General features: G+C 38.5%; 1 protein-coding gene across 2 annotated transcripts in view; it reads right to left on the bottom strand.

Annotated features, from left to right (window-relative positions):
* Window positions 1–316: 316 nt before the first annotated feature.
* TFEB (transcription factor EB) overlaps window positions 317–14,542 on the bottom strand; it is an 84,063-nt gene continuing 69,837 nt past the window's right edge. For both annotated transcript variants that reach the window (XM_026680335.2, XM_026680334.2), the window contains exons 8-10: window positions 12,985–13,060; window positions 6,007–6,154; window positions 317–4,578 (exon numbers count right to left, since the gene is read on the bottom strand). In XM_026680335.2, the coding sequence (XP_026536120.1) occupies window positions 4,120–4,578; window positions 6,007–6,154; window positions 12,985–13,060 (683 nt within the window). In that variant the 3' untranslated portion in view covers window positions 317–4,119. The remainder of the gene's footprint in view (window positions 4,579–6,006; window positions 6,155–12,984; window positions 13,061–14,542) is intronic.

Below are 14,542 nucleotides of genomic sequence, written 5' to 3'. Positions count from 1 at the left end.
CTGTAATCATGCTGGATGAGAATTGAGGGATTTGTTAACTTAGCATAACCTGAAGACATCATACTAAGGAAGATTGCATGACTGCCACAATATACCAAAGGAAAATTCCTCCACAGAGCAAAGTTGCACCTTATCTAAAATCTGTTGATCAAAGACTCTGAATGTCTCCCATTTAGTTTTTTCTCAGTTACCAAAGATTCCAAAATGTCACATGAAGGTGTATTTCACATATGGCCACATAGAAACATGGGCTTCTTAGCCTTAAGTATTTCTGGGTTAAAACTAAAGTACATTAGAAAAGAAATAACAGAGCAAATGGCAATCTTGCATAGCTTTATATAAAATGCTTTGGCATAAAATTAAATATTTTCACAACACAGATATTTAATGCAAAATTATCACTAATACTATCCAAACCCACAGAACTGAAAATATTCCAGTCATATGAGTCTTCAAGTCCTCCCTTAAATTATGTTATTGGCAAAATTCAGCAGGTATTCCTCAGTTAAAATGATAGACTCTCTTCTCTAATCTCCCCGGCCTGCATGTAATGTGTTAAAAGCATAGAAAACTGATGGCAGAGAAAGGCCTAGTGGTCCATCAAGTCTGTCCTTTGAGTTTTTGTTTTTTTAATCTGATGATGGAGGTGTGTTTATCCCAACCATGTTTAAACTCAGCTACTGATAATTGACCCATTACCTCCACCAGTGGTGGGATTCAGGTTTTTTTTACTACTGGTTCTGTGGGCGTGGCATGGCTTGGTGGGCGTGGCAGGGGAAGGATACTGTAAAATCTCCATTCCCTCCCCACTCCTGAGGGAAGATTACCATCGGTTCTCCGAACTACTCAAAATCTCCGCTACCGGTTCTCCAGAACTGGTCAGAACCCACTGAATATCACCTCTGACCTCCACTGAAAGTTGGTTCCAAGCTTCCACTATTCTTTCTGTAGACTACTTTCTAACATTACATTTGAACTTCCGTCCTGTCAGTTTGTGACTGCTACATGAAACCTGCTTGCAACCATCACACAAGCATATATTAGATTTTGTTTACAATGGAATTAGTGACAATTGATTCTGCAGTGTCTTTTCCTAGCTGATAGCATTTGGTTAATTTCCAAGATGAAGATAATGTTTTCATTTTTTGGAGGCTATATAATTTTTCTGCTGCACTTATGTACTCATATACATATCTAGCTCTCCATCCATCCCTAAAAGACTAGAGATATATATTTAGATGAGAATGCACATGTTGGAGATATAGAATAGGGAGTGTACAAATTCCAAAAAATAAAATAATAATAAACTGAATAGTTGGATAAAAATGCCAAATCCAGTATAAATATCTGGCTGTGTGACCAACCAAAATATAATAATATAAAAAGTCTTGTTTAAAAAAAACAACTTGGTTTTCCTATCATACTGTTTCTTCCTGAATCAAGGTATCCACTCTCTTTATCTCTATTAAATCAGATCAACACACCCTTGCTATTAAGAAACAAGAGAATTGCAACAGTTGCAATAATGACTTTAAAAAAGGGCCAATGAGAAACTTTTGACTGTGCAAAAAGTATACTAAAAAGCTACAAATATCACATTCTAGGAGACAGAACATACTGAGATTGTTAAACTAGCAGTTTTTCTAGCAACAAATCCACATAGTATCCTTGTTTTGGTGCAAGCATAACATCAGCCCAATAAGGAAGACCTGACTAAGAAACCAAAGCAATATAAATTAGGACTATTTTTATTGCCAAACCTTTATAACTGAATCTTGCAAGTCTGAATGTGTTTCCTCTCCCTCACTTTATCATCATGTGAACTAATGAGGGTCTTGTCTGAGATACCATCTCAAGTTATTTTCTTGGCCCAAGCTCCAACCCCTCTTACCTCTGTAGCAGTGCTTCCTTCCTCCTTCCCTTCAATGCCCTATGGCATTCCCTATGGCCTCTACAGATAGCTCACTAATCATTCCAACAGTGCTAGCTCAAGGGTATATAGTACCCCAAGATTGCATTGATGGATGGTATCTCCTGCTATTAACAGGAAGTTTTGCATTTTCAGGGTAACTGGGAAGGAGGGATAATATTGGTGTCTCTTAAGCTTTGGCATTCCATTCTGCTTCTGAATACTTTGTGAAAGTTATATAAGATACATGATGCACACGACATCTTAGAATTGCAACTGAAATGATCCTCCACTTGTATTTCTGTAGCCTGCCTGGGAAAGAATTCTGTTTCTAGTGACTTTGTCTTAGGAGACCTGGCTTCTAACATACTGTTAATTGGATAGTGTGCAGCTCTTATATAACAAAATACCTCTTATATAGTGTGCAGCTCCTATAACAAAATACTTTTCTCAAACTTTAAGGTTTCAACAGCATTCGCCCAGTAGTTGTGCAATCTGGGCAATCACTTGATGGCAGACAAGCAATACAAAAATTATCTACTATTGTCATCTAATGGTTGATAGTTGAACCATCCATAATTTCAAGAAATACAGAAATGTTGATTCAGTCAAGAGTGTGATAAAAAAAGAAGAAAAAGAGAGGGGGTGGAATCAGCACATGGAGTAATCAGAGTATTGTGCATGCCAAGTGGAGGATGTTTCTCATTTGATGAAAACGGTCAGGGCTGGAATATCAGAGCCATCAATCACAGTCTTTAGAACAAACTGATGTGTTTCAGCACTGCAACACAGAACTGTTATGTATGGAGAATATGGATGCTGTGGGGACAGCAAGAATTAAGGCGGCAAGATTCACTGCTGGCTTTGCTTTACTGCTTACAGTCCTACTATCTGTTACAAGATACATTTATTTGGAAATAGTGGTAATGAAACCTGGGCTCTTATGCATGTATCCTTTGTGTTTTACTGCTGAGCTACGACTGCTCTACTTTAAACCCTTCAATAATTATATTAAGTGGACTTTACATTAGTATACATTCATCTATGTTTCTCCACAGCCTAAATTCAGAAACAAAGTAATAGGACTTTAAATCATACAAGCTGGAAGCTTAAGAGGAACAGAATAGACTAACAAGCTTAATATAAATCAAATGATATTACTTGATACTTCTCAAACACAAAAACACTACCAACCTATCAGACCACCCACTTCTTCCACTGAAAAGCAAAAACCAACAAAAAGAGAAATAAAATCTAGTTCAAATTAGCAAAACAATTTGCCCAGTCTCTTGGATGACTGGTGGCAGTAAAAACTCTTCAAATGCCTCCAGATGATCATACGGTTCTATTCCTGTATGGCCATTAAGCTGTCAAGGATTGATAACCAAAAAAGATTCAGAAAAAGCAGTGGAGAGGCCCAAGCCAAAATTTAGGGGAAAACTCTCAAGGTCTAACAAAGTGCAAGTCATTAATTAAGGCAGTTGTATCCCAGACTTAATTGAAACTGAAAACATTAAAAAGATTCTGTGAATATTATTACACTCTCTTCCTTTCTCAAATGATTACAAATCACCATCCATCATTACTCAGAGTTAACTAGTGACATCCCCCACCCCATTAAAGAATATATTTGAGTGTTCCTGTTCAATACAAAAAAGAACTCCAGTATGAAAGCACCCTTGAAGAAGATACTCCCATTGGCCTTTGATAATAGATCAAAAGGTAGGAACAGATGAAGTTGACCTTAAGTTATTTCCTGGACATTGAAATGCCAAATCTTGATTAAAGCTGCTTGTCGAAAAGGGCACACAGCTACCTGGATGTCTGGGGTGGTTCCTAATCATATTGTTGTGAAAGAATAACTGGCTTTGTGGGGCTGGGGTATGAAGAGCACAGGGCACAGGAGAGGTCTGCAGGAATCAGACTGACCGTATTCATTGTGCAGTCATGGAAGTTGAGGACAGATTGTTCACTTTTGGCAAATCAAGGCAGAGGAGAAAGTGAGGGATTAACATTTCAAGAACTGTGGACAAACCTTTGTGCTAACGATTCTCCCATTCCCACCAGAACACAAACCATCTCTGATTCAGGATCCATTTCTTATTAGCCTCATAAGTCTTTGAGGAATTCTAAACAGATAAGTCAAATGAAGAATTTTCACTTCACAAATAAACCATATTGAATTCCTAATCTGCCTGGAGGGCTTCTGTTCACAGCATATCAGTGTCTTCCATGCTGAAGCTGCTTCTCCGACTGCTAGCCTTTGAAGCCTCTGGGGACACAGTGGAAAACAGGGAGTCAGAAGCCACAGGAAGCATAGTATCCTCCATTAGCATCAAGTCTAACTCCTTCTTGGACAAGGACGGGAAGGAGACATTTTGGCTAGGGTCCAGCGGGTCATGGAAACCTCTACAATTGTCATCAAAGCTCAGGCTATGGGTAAAGTCCAGCTGATGATAAGGAGACTGAGGAGGAGGAGGAGGAGGAGCAAAGTGAGGCAGGTGCTGAGCTTCCTGTTCAGCTTGGAGTTGTGGCTGCTGTAAGACCTCTGCTGTCCCCTCCTCTCCAGAAGTTTCTTGCTTCACCATGTGCTGAGCTAGTTCAGCCATGTTCGTGCCAGAAGGTGAAGCGGTTGGTAACCCGTGGACTCGGGCTTGCATCTCCAGTTCCTTGAGGACAAAGCACCAAAATAAAGAATTCTTACAAAAGAAAAGCATAGGATGTGTAATCACAACCACCATCACACCTCTGCTCTGTTCTATTATGAATACACAACAATTCTATGATTCAAGCTTTGGAACCTTCTACACTGGATAAGTATAGTATGATCAATAAACAACAGTCTTTACCTCCATATAGCAAATGCAAATTTTACAATACATATACCTACATTTTTTTTTCCATTTTTTATTTTTCCAATCTAAGTAAAAATTGAAAAGAATATATGTAAAAGGTCCAAGACTCAGTTTGTCAGGATAACTCTCCAAAACCAGAATGGAACAAGATCAAATTCAATATATAGAGAGAAGTTGAAAGAAGAAAGACTAAGTTCAAAATGTCAAGATCTAGGTTATGGATGTGGAAGGGGGAAAATCCAGAGAAAAACCCCAATGCTTCCCTATGGAAGAGACAATTGGGCAGTAATCAAGAATGTTGCCAACTTTTCTCTTTTTAAGTCTCCCTCCCTTCTAGTCACATGAACTAGTGTGAAGGTGCTATTAAGGAGCTGGGAAGAAAATTCAGAAGCCATGCTCTGTATCTCTTCCTTACTGGTTTCATTTTGAATTTGGATTTATAAATGCTCCAAGTAATCATTTTAAATGTTTTCCTGCAGCAAGTGGAGTAAAGCATGGATAGGCAACTTTCTAAATTCAGAAGCCATAACTAACTTCACAACAGGTGAAGCACCAAAAGGGGAATAGCTATTAATTTTTAATATTAACTCTGAGTGGCAAATTGTCCCACTTTTAGTCTTCCTTTCAGTTTTGCAGTCTTTCACCCGATCTCCACCCATTTGATGATCAGTCACAGTTTAACAGTGCCATTTCGAATTATTTGGAGTGGGTATGCTGAAAATAATTTTTCTTCCAGAGCATCTCACTTCTATTTCCACTTTCATTTTTGAAAAAAAAAAGCGGTCATACTTTTTAGCAGCAAAATCAGATGTTAGGGAACTGAAAATAGGGCACTTGAAACCATGTGTAACCCAGAGTCTGCCCACTCCTGAAGTTCAGGGTAGAAATAGAAAATGAAAATGAAGCATTTCCATAAACTATTTTTCAACAAAACGATCTTGGATGCCACATCACCATGTGAGAGCAATGTTGGATTGAAAAAGAACACATGGTATGACTTTCAGGCAATCACTGAATTCCATCAATGAGCACACAGAAAGGACTATCACTGTAAGAATTTGCTTTGTAGCCCATGTTTTGAATCTCTTCTATTTTTTCCCTAGCATGACAATATGAAGCAAGCCTTCCAAATAGAAGTAGAATTAAACTAATATCGTTTCAGTGAGACAAGAAAGCAGTTTCTACAAGCACATGCAGTAAAAAATACAACAGGCAGTAAAAAGTACAAGACATGGGGTTCACCTGTATACGAAGCCAAAGCTGCTTGTTAGCCATTTCCAGGCGCCGAGAATGATTCTCAAGATCTCGTGATCTCTGCAAATCTTTCTGCATCCTTCTGATATAGTCAACAGAGGCTTTCAAGATTGTCCCTTTGTTCCAACGCACATCTCTGGAATAAAGCATAGGGGAAAAAATCCTGTTGCCCTTTCAAAAGATTACTTCCAGAGTTAGAAAACTCTTGCTCATAATCCGTTTAATTTTTGTTTGAGATTTTCAAACAAATGGACAAACAATCAATAATTGATATAAAATTTATTACACTTTATATGGTCAAATGACTTGATTTCTCTAGATCAGATGTGCCACCTCCCCAATTGCTAGACTTTTAAGCTGTTTTATCAGCTTGGGTGGATGAAGCAATCTCTCAGAAAACAAAGCAAGATTGGTACCAAAAAATGTATCCAATTATACATAGATGTCATAGGGAACCAATAAAACAATGTCACAGCACTAACATTCCCAGAAGAAATTAAGCTGTGCCAAAATTGTTCTGTGACTCATATAAACATGCAATATGGCTATATTGCATGTTTATATGAGTCCCAGAACAATTTTTTCCTCCATCAGAACACACTGAAGGGCTGAAGCATCTATGTCTTGCTTGATATGCACAAAGCAACTAGATAGCACTTGTGGAAGCTAAAATCAAAATTGCCTGTTATAGCTGGATATTTTGTAAAATATGGCAGTCTTGCAAGATTTTAGCATTTTTAAAATGCATTCCTTCATTCATTCACAATCAGTGGTGTGTACCACCTGCAAGTTTTGCCATAGCATTATAGACTACATTATTTTTCTACTACAGCATGTCTTTCTTTTCCTAGAGTGCCAGATAATTTTTAAATGTCTTTTCCAACATTACCAATTAGTAGATTCAACTCTTCTCTGGCTGCCAGGTCCTTGCTCAGAAACACTCTTTCCTCACCCAGCCTCTCCAGATGTGTTGGGATTACAACTCCAGAGTTCCCAACCACTGGGCATTTTCACAATCACAGTTCCTCATTCTGGCTACAAACACTAGGGGTTGGCAAATGGCAGCCACAATCCATCCAGACTGAAGCAGGGTCATGTCACATAAATCGTGTATGTGAAAGACTAATGTTCCTTTTATCTAAAATTCATATGAGGTGTCATTTTGATCACATGCTATCTTTAACCAAACCCTCTGTGGTAATATAACCTATTGATTATTTTATCATTTTCTGTAAGGCCTTTGTATAACTAGCAGTAAGTCTAGGAAGATGTGGGCATTCTTGGTGGGGTAGGAGTATCTTTGCTCAGAGTGCCTCATTCTGTTTTGATTCTGCCAGTTTAGAAGGAATAGGAAAATGGGTGAAAGTTCAAGGTACAAAATACACAGTTGTGCTTTCTCATGGGACTTCCAAACTTTCCCATGAGACTTTCCGTGGCTATATGATCTCACCCTAGCAAGGTAACATCTGGGACTTTCCAAGATTGTGTGTTCTCATGCTGGTGAAGTAATCTCCTGTTGAGGTCATTGTTTTCTGAATATGCATACTGTATATTTTGCTTGTGTTTTTTCTCAATAAATACTGCTACCTGAGTTCTCTCAGGGTTGGCATTTTTCTCAGAGACAGTTCCCTGTGTCTCATTTCAATGTCAAACCACCATAAATGGTGACCCCGACGTGATAGCTTAGAAAGCTATACGCTTCCCGCATCCTATACTCATCGTCGCGGACGTCGACTGGGCCCTCATCTTCTTCGCTGGACGAAGGTAGATTCTTTTCGTGAGTATGGGGGAGATCTCTCGAAGGCTCAGAAAGAGCACATCAGGAATTGAGAGGGATCATTGGGAATAGTTTTGGGTTTGGAATTGGCAGTAGGGGTTGTGCTGTAGGAAAGAAAGAAATTGAGGACTTACTACAGTATGTTTGGAAAAATATTAAGTCATATCCGGAGGAGGTAGTATTAAAGTAGAGTCCTGGAAAAAGATAGGGAAATTTTTGCACGAGGAGCCTCGTGCCCCTTCTTCAATTTTGTTAACCTGGAGGGTGATTATGGATGCATTAGCTACTTATGAACAACCGCTCCTATCACCCCCGAAGAAGGTTTGCCGCTTTGCCATGCGGTACGTTTGTTGCCGCCGACGGCACCTCCAGATAAATCTGGGGGACTGTCTGGCGCTAGAAATACTTTGTCAGAGGATAAGAGTTTACCTTTAAGGGTTCAGGTGGATGCAGTTACTGCAGCTATTCAAGAAGCAAAGAATAGAGGGGAATTATCAGGAGATGATTTGGTGGAGTTTGGAGTAGAAGTTCAACTTAATCCAGTGGAAATTGTCATGGATGCTGCATTAAATCCGCAGCGGGAGTGGAAGCCTTTACAGCTCAGAATTTTGAGGGAAGTTAAGCAAGCAGCAAAGAATATGGTGTTAGAACGCCATATACTCAGGCATTGTTAGAAGCAGTTGGTTATGGAAATAAAATGATTCCAGCTGACTGGAAAGCTCTGTTGAATATGATTTTAACTCCAGCTCAATATTTGGTGTTAGATCAGAAATGGAGACAGCTGGCAGTCCAGAGGGAACAGCAAATGTTACCCCAGATCAGCTTTATGGAGCTGGTAATTTTACAACAGTGGAACAACAGAGAGATGGTATGCCTGAGGAAGGGTTCATTCTTCTCCCACAAATAATTTTTCAAGCCATAGGGTCTCTCCCTGATGGCGAAGGTGGTGAGAAGACCTTTACTAACATCAAACAAGGGAACAATGAACCCTATGAAAATTTCATTAGCAGACTGAAATTGGCTATTGAAAGACAAATTGATAATCAATTCGCCCAGAAAGAGTTGCTTTTTAAGTTAGCAGTAGAACAAGCTAACACAGATTGCAAAAGATTTTAAATCCACTGGTAGCAAGTGGAGAGAGAGAAATCGCAGATTTGATTAATGCATGTAGAAAGGTAGGGAGTCAGTCTTTTAACATGGAAACTTTAGCTCTGGCTTTACAAACAGGACATGCTCAAAAGGGAATTGTTTCAATTGTGGGAAGCCTGGACATTTTAAAGCGCAATGTCGGGCTCCTGGAGGGTCAAAATCAGCAGAATAAGAGATCAATGGGACAGGGTGTTCGGTCCTAAATCAGTGTGCCCAAAATGTAAGAAAGGATACCATTGGGCATATCAGATGCTCCTACAGTTTTTACTGATGGAGGGAAAGTTTTTGGTGCTTGTGTTTGGAAAGATAAATCTGGAATTTGGCATACAAAAGTGACTTCAGAGCAGAAGTCTGCCCAGCAGGCAGAACTTGCTGCTGTAGTTTTAACTTTTCAAAATTTTCACAATCAGGATTTTAATTTAATAGTGGATTCATTGTATGTGTATAATTTGTTACCCTTTGTAGCAGGTTCTTATTTGTCTCCTGGAATATCACCTGATATTTTAAGATTGCTTTTGTTGTTACAAGGATGTTTGGAGCAGCGTGTGAATGTGTGTTTTGTTGCTCATATTCGTAGTCATAGTAATTTGCCTGGAATTTTATCACAAGGTAATGCCAAAGCTGACAGTGCTGTAACTTCAGTTCTCACTGTCCAGCCATGGGACAGTCATAGTTATTTTCATCAAAACGTTAAAGCATTGGCACAGCAATTTAAACTTACTACTGCAGAAGCTGCTGCCATAATTCAACAATGTCCAACTTGTTCAAAGCAGGGCACGAATATCCCTATGGGAGTTAACCCCAGAGGGTTGAAACCTTCAATGATTTGGCAAATGGATGTTACTCAATATCCGCCATTTGCGCCCTGGAAATATATACATGTGACTGTGGATACTTACTCAGGATTTTTAATGGCTACCCCTCAAAGAGGTGAGATGGTTAAACATGTCATCAATCATTGCATTAAGACTTTTTCAGTTGCTGGAACACCTAAAACTTTAAAACTGATAATGGTGCGCTTATCGGAGCACCGGTTTTGATCAGTTTTGCAAACAATGGTCTGTGGAACATAAATTTGGCATTCCATACAATTCTACTGGGCAGGCTATTGTAGAACGTCATAATTCCACGCTCAAGACCATGTTGACTAAATTAAATAAAAAGGAGGGAAGCTCCTGGGGCTTCCGGCGATTCAAGATCAATTAAATCTAGCTTTATATACTTTAAATTTTTTAAATTTGTCTGGTAACCCCCTGCGGCGCGGCCAGCAGGCATTTTCTTCTCCTTCTACAGATGCGGTGAGACCTCGGGTGTTGGTGCGGTTCCTTCCGGATCCGGCATGGGTTCCTGCTGAGCTGATAACGTGGGGACGTGGTTATGCAGCAGTTGAACATCTTGGTCAAATTTGTTGGGTTCCTGGTCGGTGTGTTCGACCTGATCATTCGCAGAGCACCTGTGAAGGAAGTTTCGGAGGAGCAGGATGGCGTATCTGTGGTTTCTGATCCTGCTGATTCTGCCTAATCTGTCCTGGGCTGCTCGGGTGCGGAGAGAGCAGCGACAGCATGTTCAGCGTGCCGGAGATTTGGGCGATGATTTGTGGACCGATAATAATTACATTAAAGATTTGCGCACAACTGCCAAAAACTTGAACATCACCAATTGTTGGTTGTGTATGCACCTTCCTGGGAGAGTGGGAGAAGGACTGACTCTACATGGAGTTCCATTTAATCGGTCTACTTTGCAGACCGGAAAGCATAACATTTCATATGCCATGAACTTCACGGTCAAGGTGAAGACTGCACTGCAGTCTCCAGCACATTTATGTTTCCAAAACATTACAAACTCACAATTCTTGGGGAATCATAGTGTCTGCAATTACACTATTAAATGGACAAATGGTTCAGAGAACAACATAACTTGGGTAAATGGGAAAATGAGTCTGACGCATTTGGCCAGTATCAATATCTAGACATGAAACAGCTGATGCAAGCGGCAAGTCAAAAAGGTTATGTACAGCTGGAAGGGTTTTGGTTTTTATGTGGACTGTGGGCATATCGACAAATCCCTGCAAATTGGTCAGGGACATGTACTTTGGGGTTTGTCATTCCGGTTATCTATAAGTTAGATACATTACCTCCTGAGGTTCGGATCCGAAATCGTCCGGGAATTGGATTCGGTCTAACCATGGGAGGTAATCTATGGACACAAATTTCTCGAGGTCTCATCCCACCTTTGGGAATTGCTATGAACTATAGGGATATTCATATTTTAAATAATTTTACTGTTGCTATGTTTAATGATACTATAAAGAATATTAAGATGATTAATGTAGAAATGTCTGAAATTCGTACAGTTACTTTGCAAAATCGATATGCTTTAGATATTATGTTAGCTGCTCAAGGAGGAGTTTGTGCTTTAATTCATTCACATTGTTGTGTTTTTATACATAATTATGAGCCAAACATTACAAAAACTGTTCAGGACATGGAAGATCGTATTGCTCAGCATCAATCTGGAGCTGATGGGTTTAATGCATCATTCTGGGACAGTCTGTGGTCCTGGCTTCCTGATGGATCATGGTTTCGCTCCTTATTGCAAGGGGTTGTTATTATTATTGCTATATGTATCTTATTATGTTGTTTTATTCAATGTATTCCTAATCTATTACAAATGTGTACCTCAGTCTTCCGGCGTGAGGGATCAGGTCATGAGGAACTGTGTACTATGCCACTAAAACACCCCCTATCTTTGAATAAATAAAAAAGGAGGGAATGTGGTAATATAACCTATTGATTATTTTATCATTTTCTGTAAGGCCTTTGTATAACTAGCAGTAAGTCTAGGAAGATGTGGGCATTCTTGGTGGGGTAGGAGTATCTTTGCTCAGAGTGCCTCATTCTGTTTTGATTCTGCCAGTTTAGAAGGAATAGGAAAATGGGTGAAAGTTCAAGGTACAAAATACACAGTTGTGCTTTCTCATGGGACTTTCCAAACTTTCCCATGAGACTTTCCGTGGCTATATGATCTCACCCTAGCAAGGTAACATCTGGGACTTTCCAAGATTGTGTGTTCTCATGCTGGTGAAGTAATCTCCTGTTGAGGTCATTGTTTTCTGAATATGCATACTGTATATTTTGCTTGTGTTTTTTCTCAATAAATACTGCTACCTGAGTTCTCTCAGGGTTGGCATTTTTCTCAGAGACAGTTCCCTGTGTCTCATTTCAATGTCAAACCACCATACCCTCTTGTTGAAATCTGAATGTAGTCTGTTGTGTTTGTTTGTTTATAAGCTTTCCATAGCAAAGAGCTCTGGTGTGTGAAATATGAAGGAGCAGCTTTCACTCCTCACTCAGCCAATGGCTATTTAAGGGAGCACAACACTGGAGCTCCTTTCTGATGCTATTCTTATACGGTCTTGCTCCCTTGGTGCTATTTTGGCATTTTACAGCACTCATTCTATCTATACTCAGTGCAAATGTAGGCTTATACCTCACTACAAAATGAAAAAAAAAAATCAAATCATAGGGCGTGCAGGCATGAGGGAAAAACAGATTAGCCAGATCTTGTGGTTTCCTTCAAAATGGCTTCTCTTTGCATTTTGTTTCTCTCCAACTGCAGCTATTCGTACAGAGCCTACTGGAGTAAAACAGCTTTAGAAACAGGATGCTGCAGGGATTTTTTTTTTGCCTGGAAGAAAGAATAGGTGCAGGGTAGAAGGTCAGCCTTCCCGCTTATATTATCCCCCAGAGGTATTGACAGGGACAATAAAAAAAGTTAAGATGGTGGCCAACCCAACATAATTAAAGCATGTTACACACATATAAAAAGGTAGGGATTTTATTTGGAGAATTTTTCATTTGAAATTTGAAGGTGTTTGGTGTGTTTTTTAAAAGGCAGATATAAAATATAGTTTTCAACACAACAGACATGGGAAAATAATTTCCCATCCAACTTTTACTCTGGTTGCCTATTTCTCAATTTGGATTCTTGTCTCTCTTTAAGAGGCAACAGGAAAATATGGACCATTGACTAGAACTTACAGATCACTTGCTTTTGGAATCAGCATCCCTAATTCCTTAATACGATCATTAATGTTGAATCTCCGTCTTCTTTCAACTTAGAACAGAAAGAAAAAAAATCCTGTATGAGATATTAAACATTATAAAAGTATCAACTTTGTTCATCAAAAAACAAGTATAAAGAAGGTGAAATAAATAACCAGAAATTGCTTATTTTAAGAAAGATATAAAATATTTGAGCCATGGGCAACCAATGACAGAAGGAGAACAACTCCGTTTTGAAGGGCCGGGCCTTTACTGATGAACATCCTTAGAAAATTCTAAGTTCCTCCTTTTGCATTACCCCAATTATTCCTAAATTCCTCCTTTTGTATTAAACCAATACAGGAACAACAGTCAATCCATCCGGATGCTCACACAACAAAGCAGTTCCAATACAACGTATTATTTCCTTTGCTGGACAGATCTTATCTGACTATTATAATCCAATTCCTGTATTGGATTACTGCATTGCGCTTCCTATGAGAATGCAAGGCAATACAGAAATTGCAATGGATCCAAACTATGGTGGTTAGGGTTATATAGGGTTATATATATGGAACCATGAAAACACTTATTCTGGGTAAATAGCACTAATTCCAATCAGCCTTCTTATTAAAATCATATTGTTTGTGATACATATATTTCTTTGATTCATCCTTTCTGTTAATCTCTTGTAAAAAATAACCTATATTTTCTTTTGTTCCTTCCCCCCCCCCCAATTCACACCTGGATTGTATAAAATACTCTGTAATAATAGCTTTTCTTGTACCCCAAATTGTTCTTAAGTCTGTGCCTTTGTTTAAGTTGTTTTCAAAAAAAACATTATTTTCTTTTAATAGAAATTTTCTTTTCTTTTCAATGTTCTTTTCTTTTAATAGTCTTTCACTATCCAGTCTTTCTGTAATATTTCATTTAATATCCATCTAAAAGGTGTGTTTTCTTTTGAGAATCAAATTCACTGGATTGTGATTTGAAAAAGTCTTTAATAGAATCCTTTAGAGGTACTGATGACCAGATTTTTCAAAATTCATATATCTATTTTTGAAAACAAGAATAGTAGTATCTTTTTGAAAAATAAGTGTAATCACTAGATTTGCCCTTTTTTTGTCTCCATATGTCAACCAAAGCTAAATTGTCCATTAAATTGAAAGTCTTTGGTAATTTTGAGTATTTTTTATTTTCTTCTCCGATTTTCTTTATAACTATGGAGAAACCACGCAATTCCAATAGTCTATCAATGACCACTTTTCATATGAAAAGTTTATCAATTGTTCCATATGTTGTTTATAAAAATTCTCTTTATTTTTGTTTGACACATAAAGCCCCAGAACAAAAGTTTAAGTCCTTGTAATGCAATTTCCTTCCCCACTAATTAGAATTATTAATTGGGGCTTAACATATAGAACAACTCCATTTTTTTTTGTTCCTGCCAAAATAAATTCTTCGCCCTAATTTTTATAAATGAAATATTTTGTGACTTTGTTCCTAATGTGGATTTCTTATAAGCAAATTATGGCTTGTTTTAACTTTTTTCAAG

The sequence above is a fragment of the Notechis scutatus genome, chromosome 3 (genome assembly GCF_049901735.1).
Source record: "Notechis scutatus isolate UNSWTSFEM ecotype Mainland chromosome 3, rNotScu1.2, whole genome shotgun sequence".
NCBI classification, from domain to species: Eukaryota; Metazoa; Chordata; class Lepidosauria; order Squamata; family Elapidae; genus Notechis; species Notechis scutatus.
Note: the sequence above shows the minus strand (reverse complement) of the source record. Positions and strands in the feature narration are given on the sequence as shown.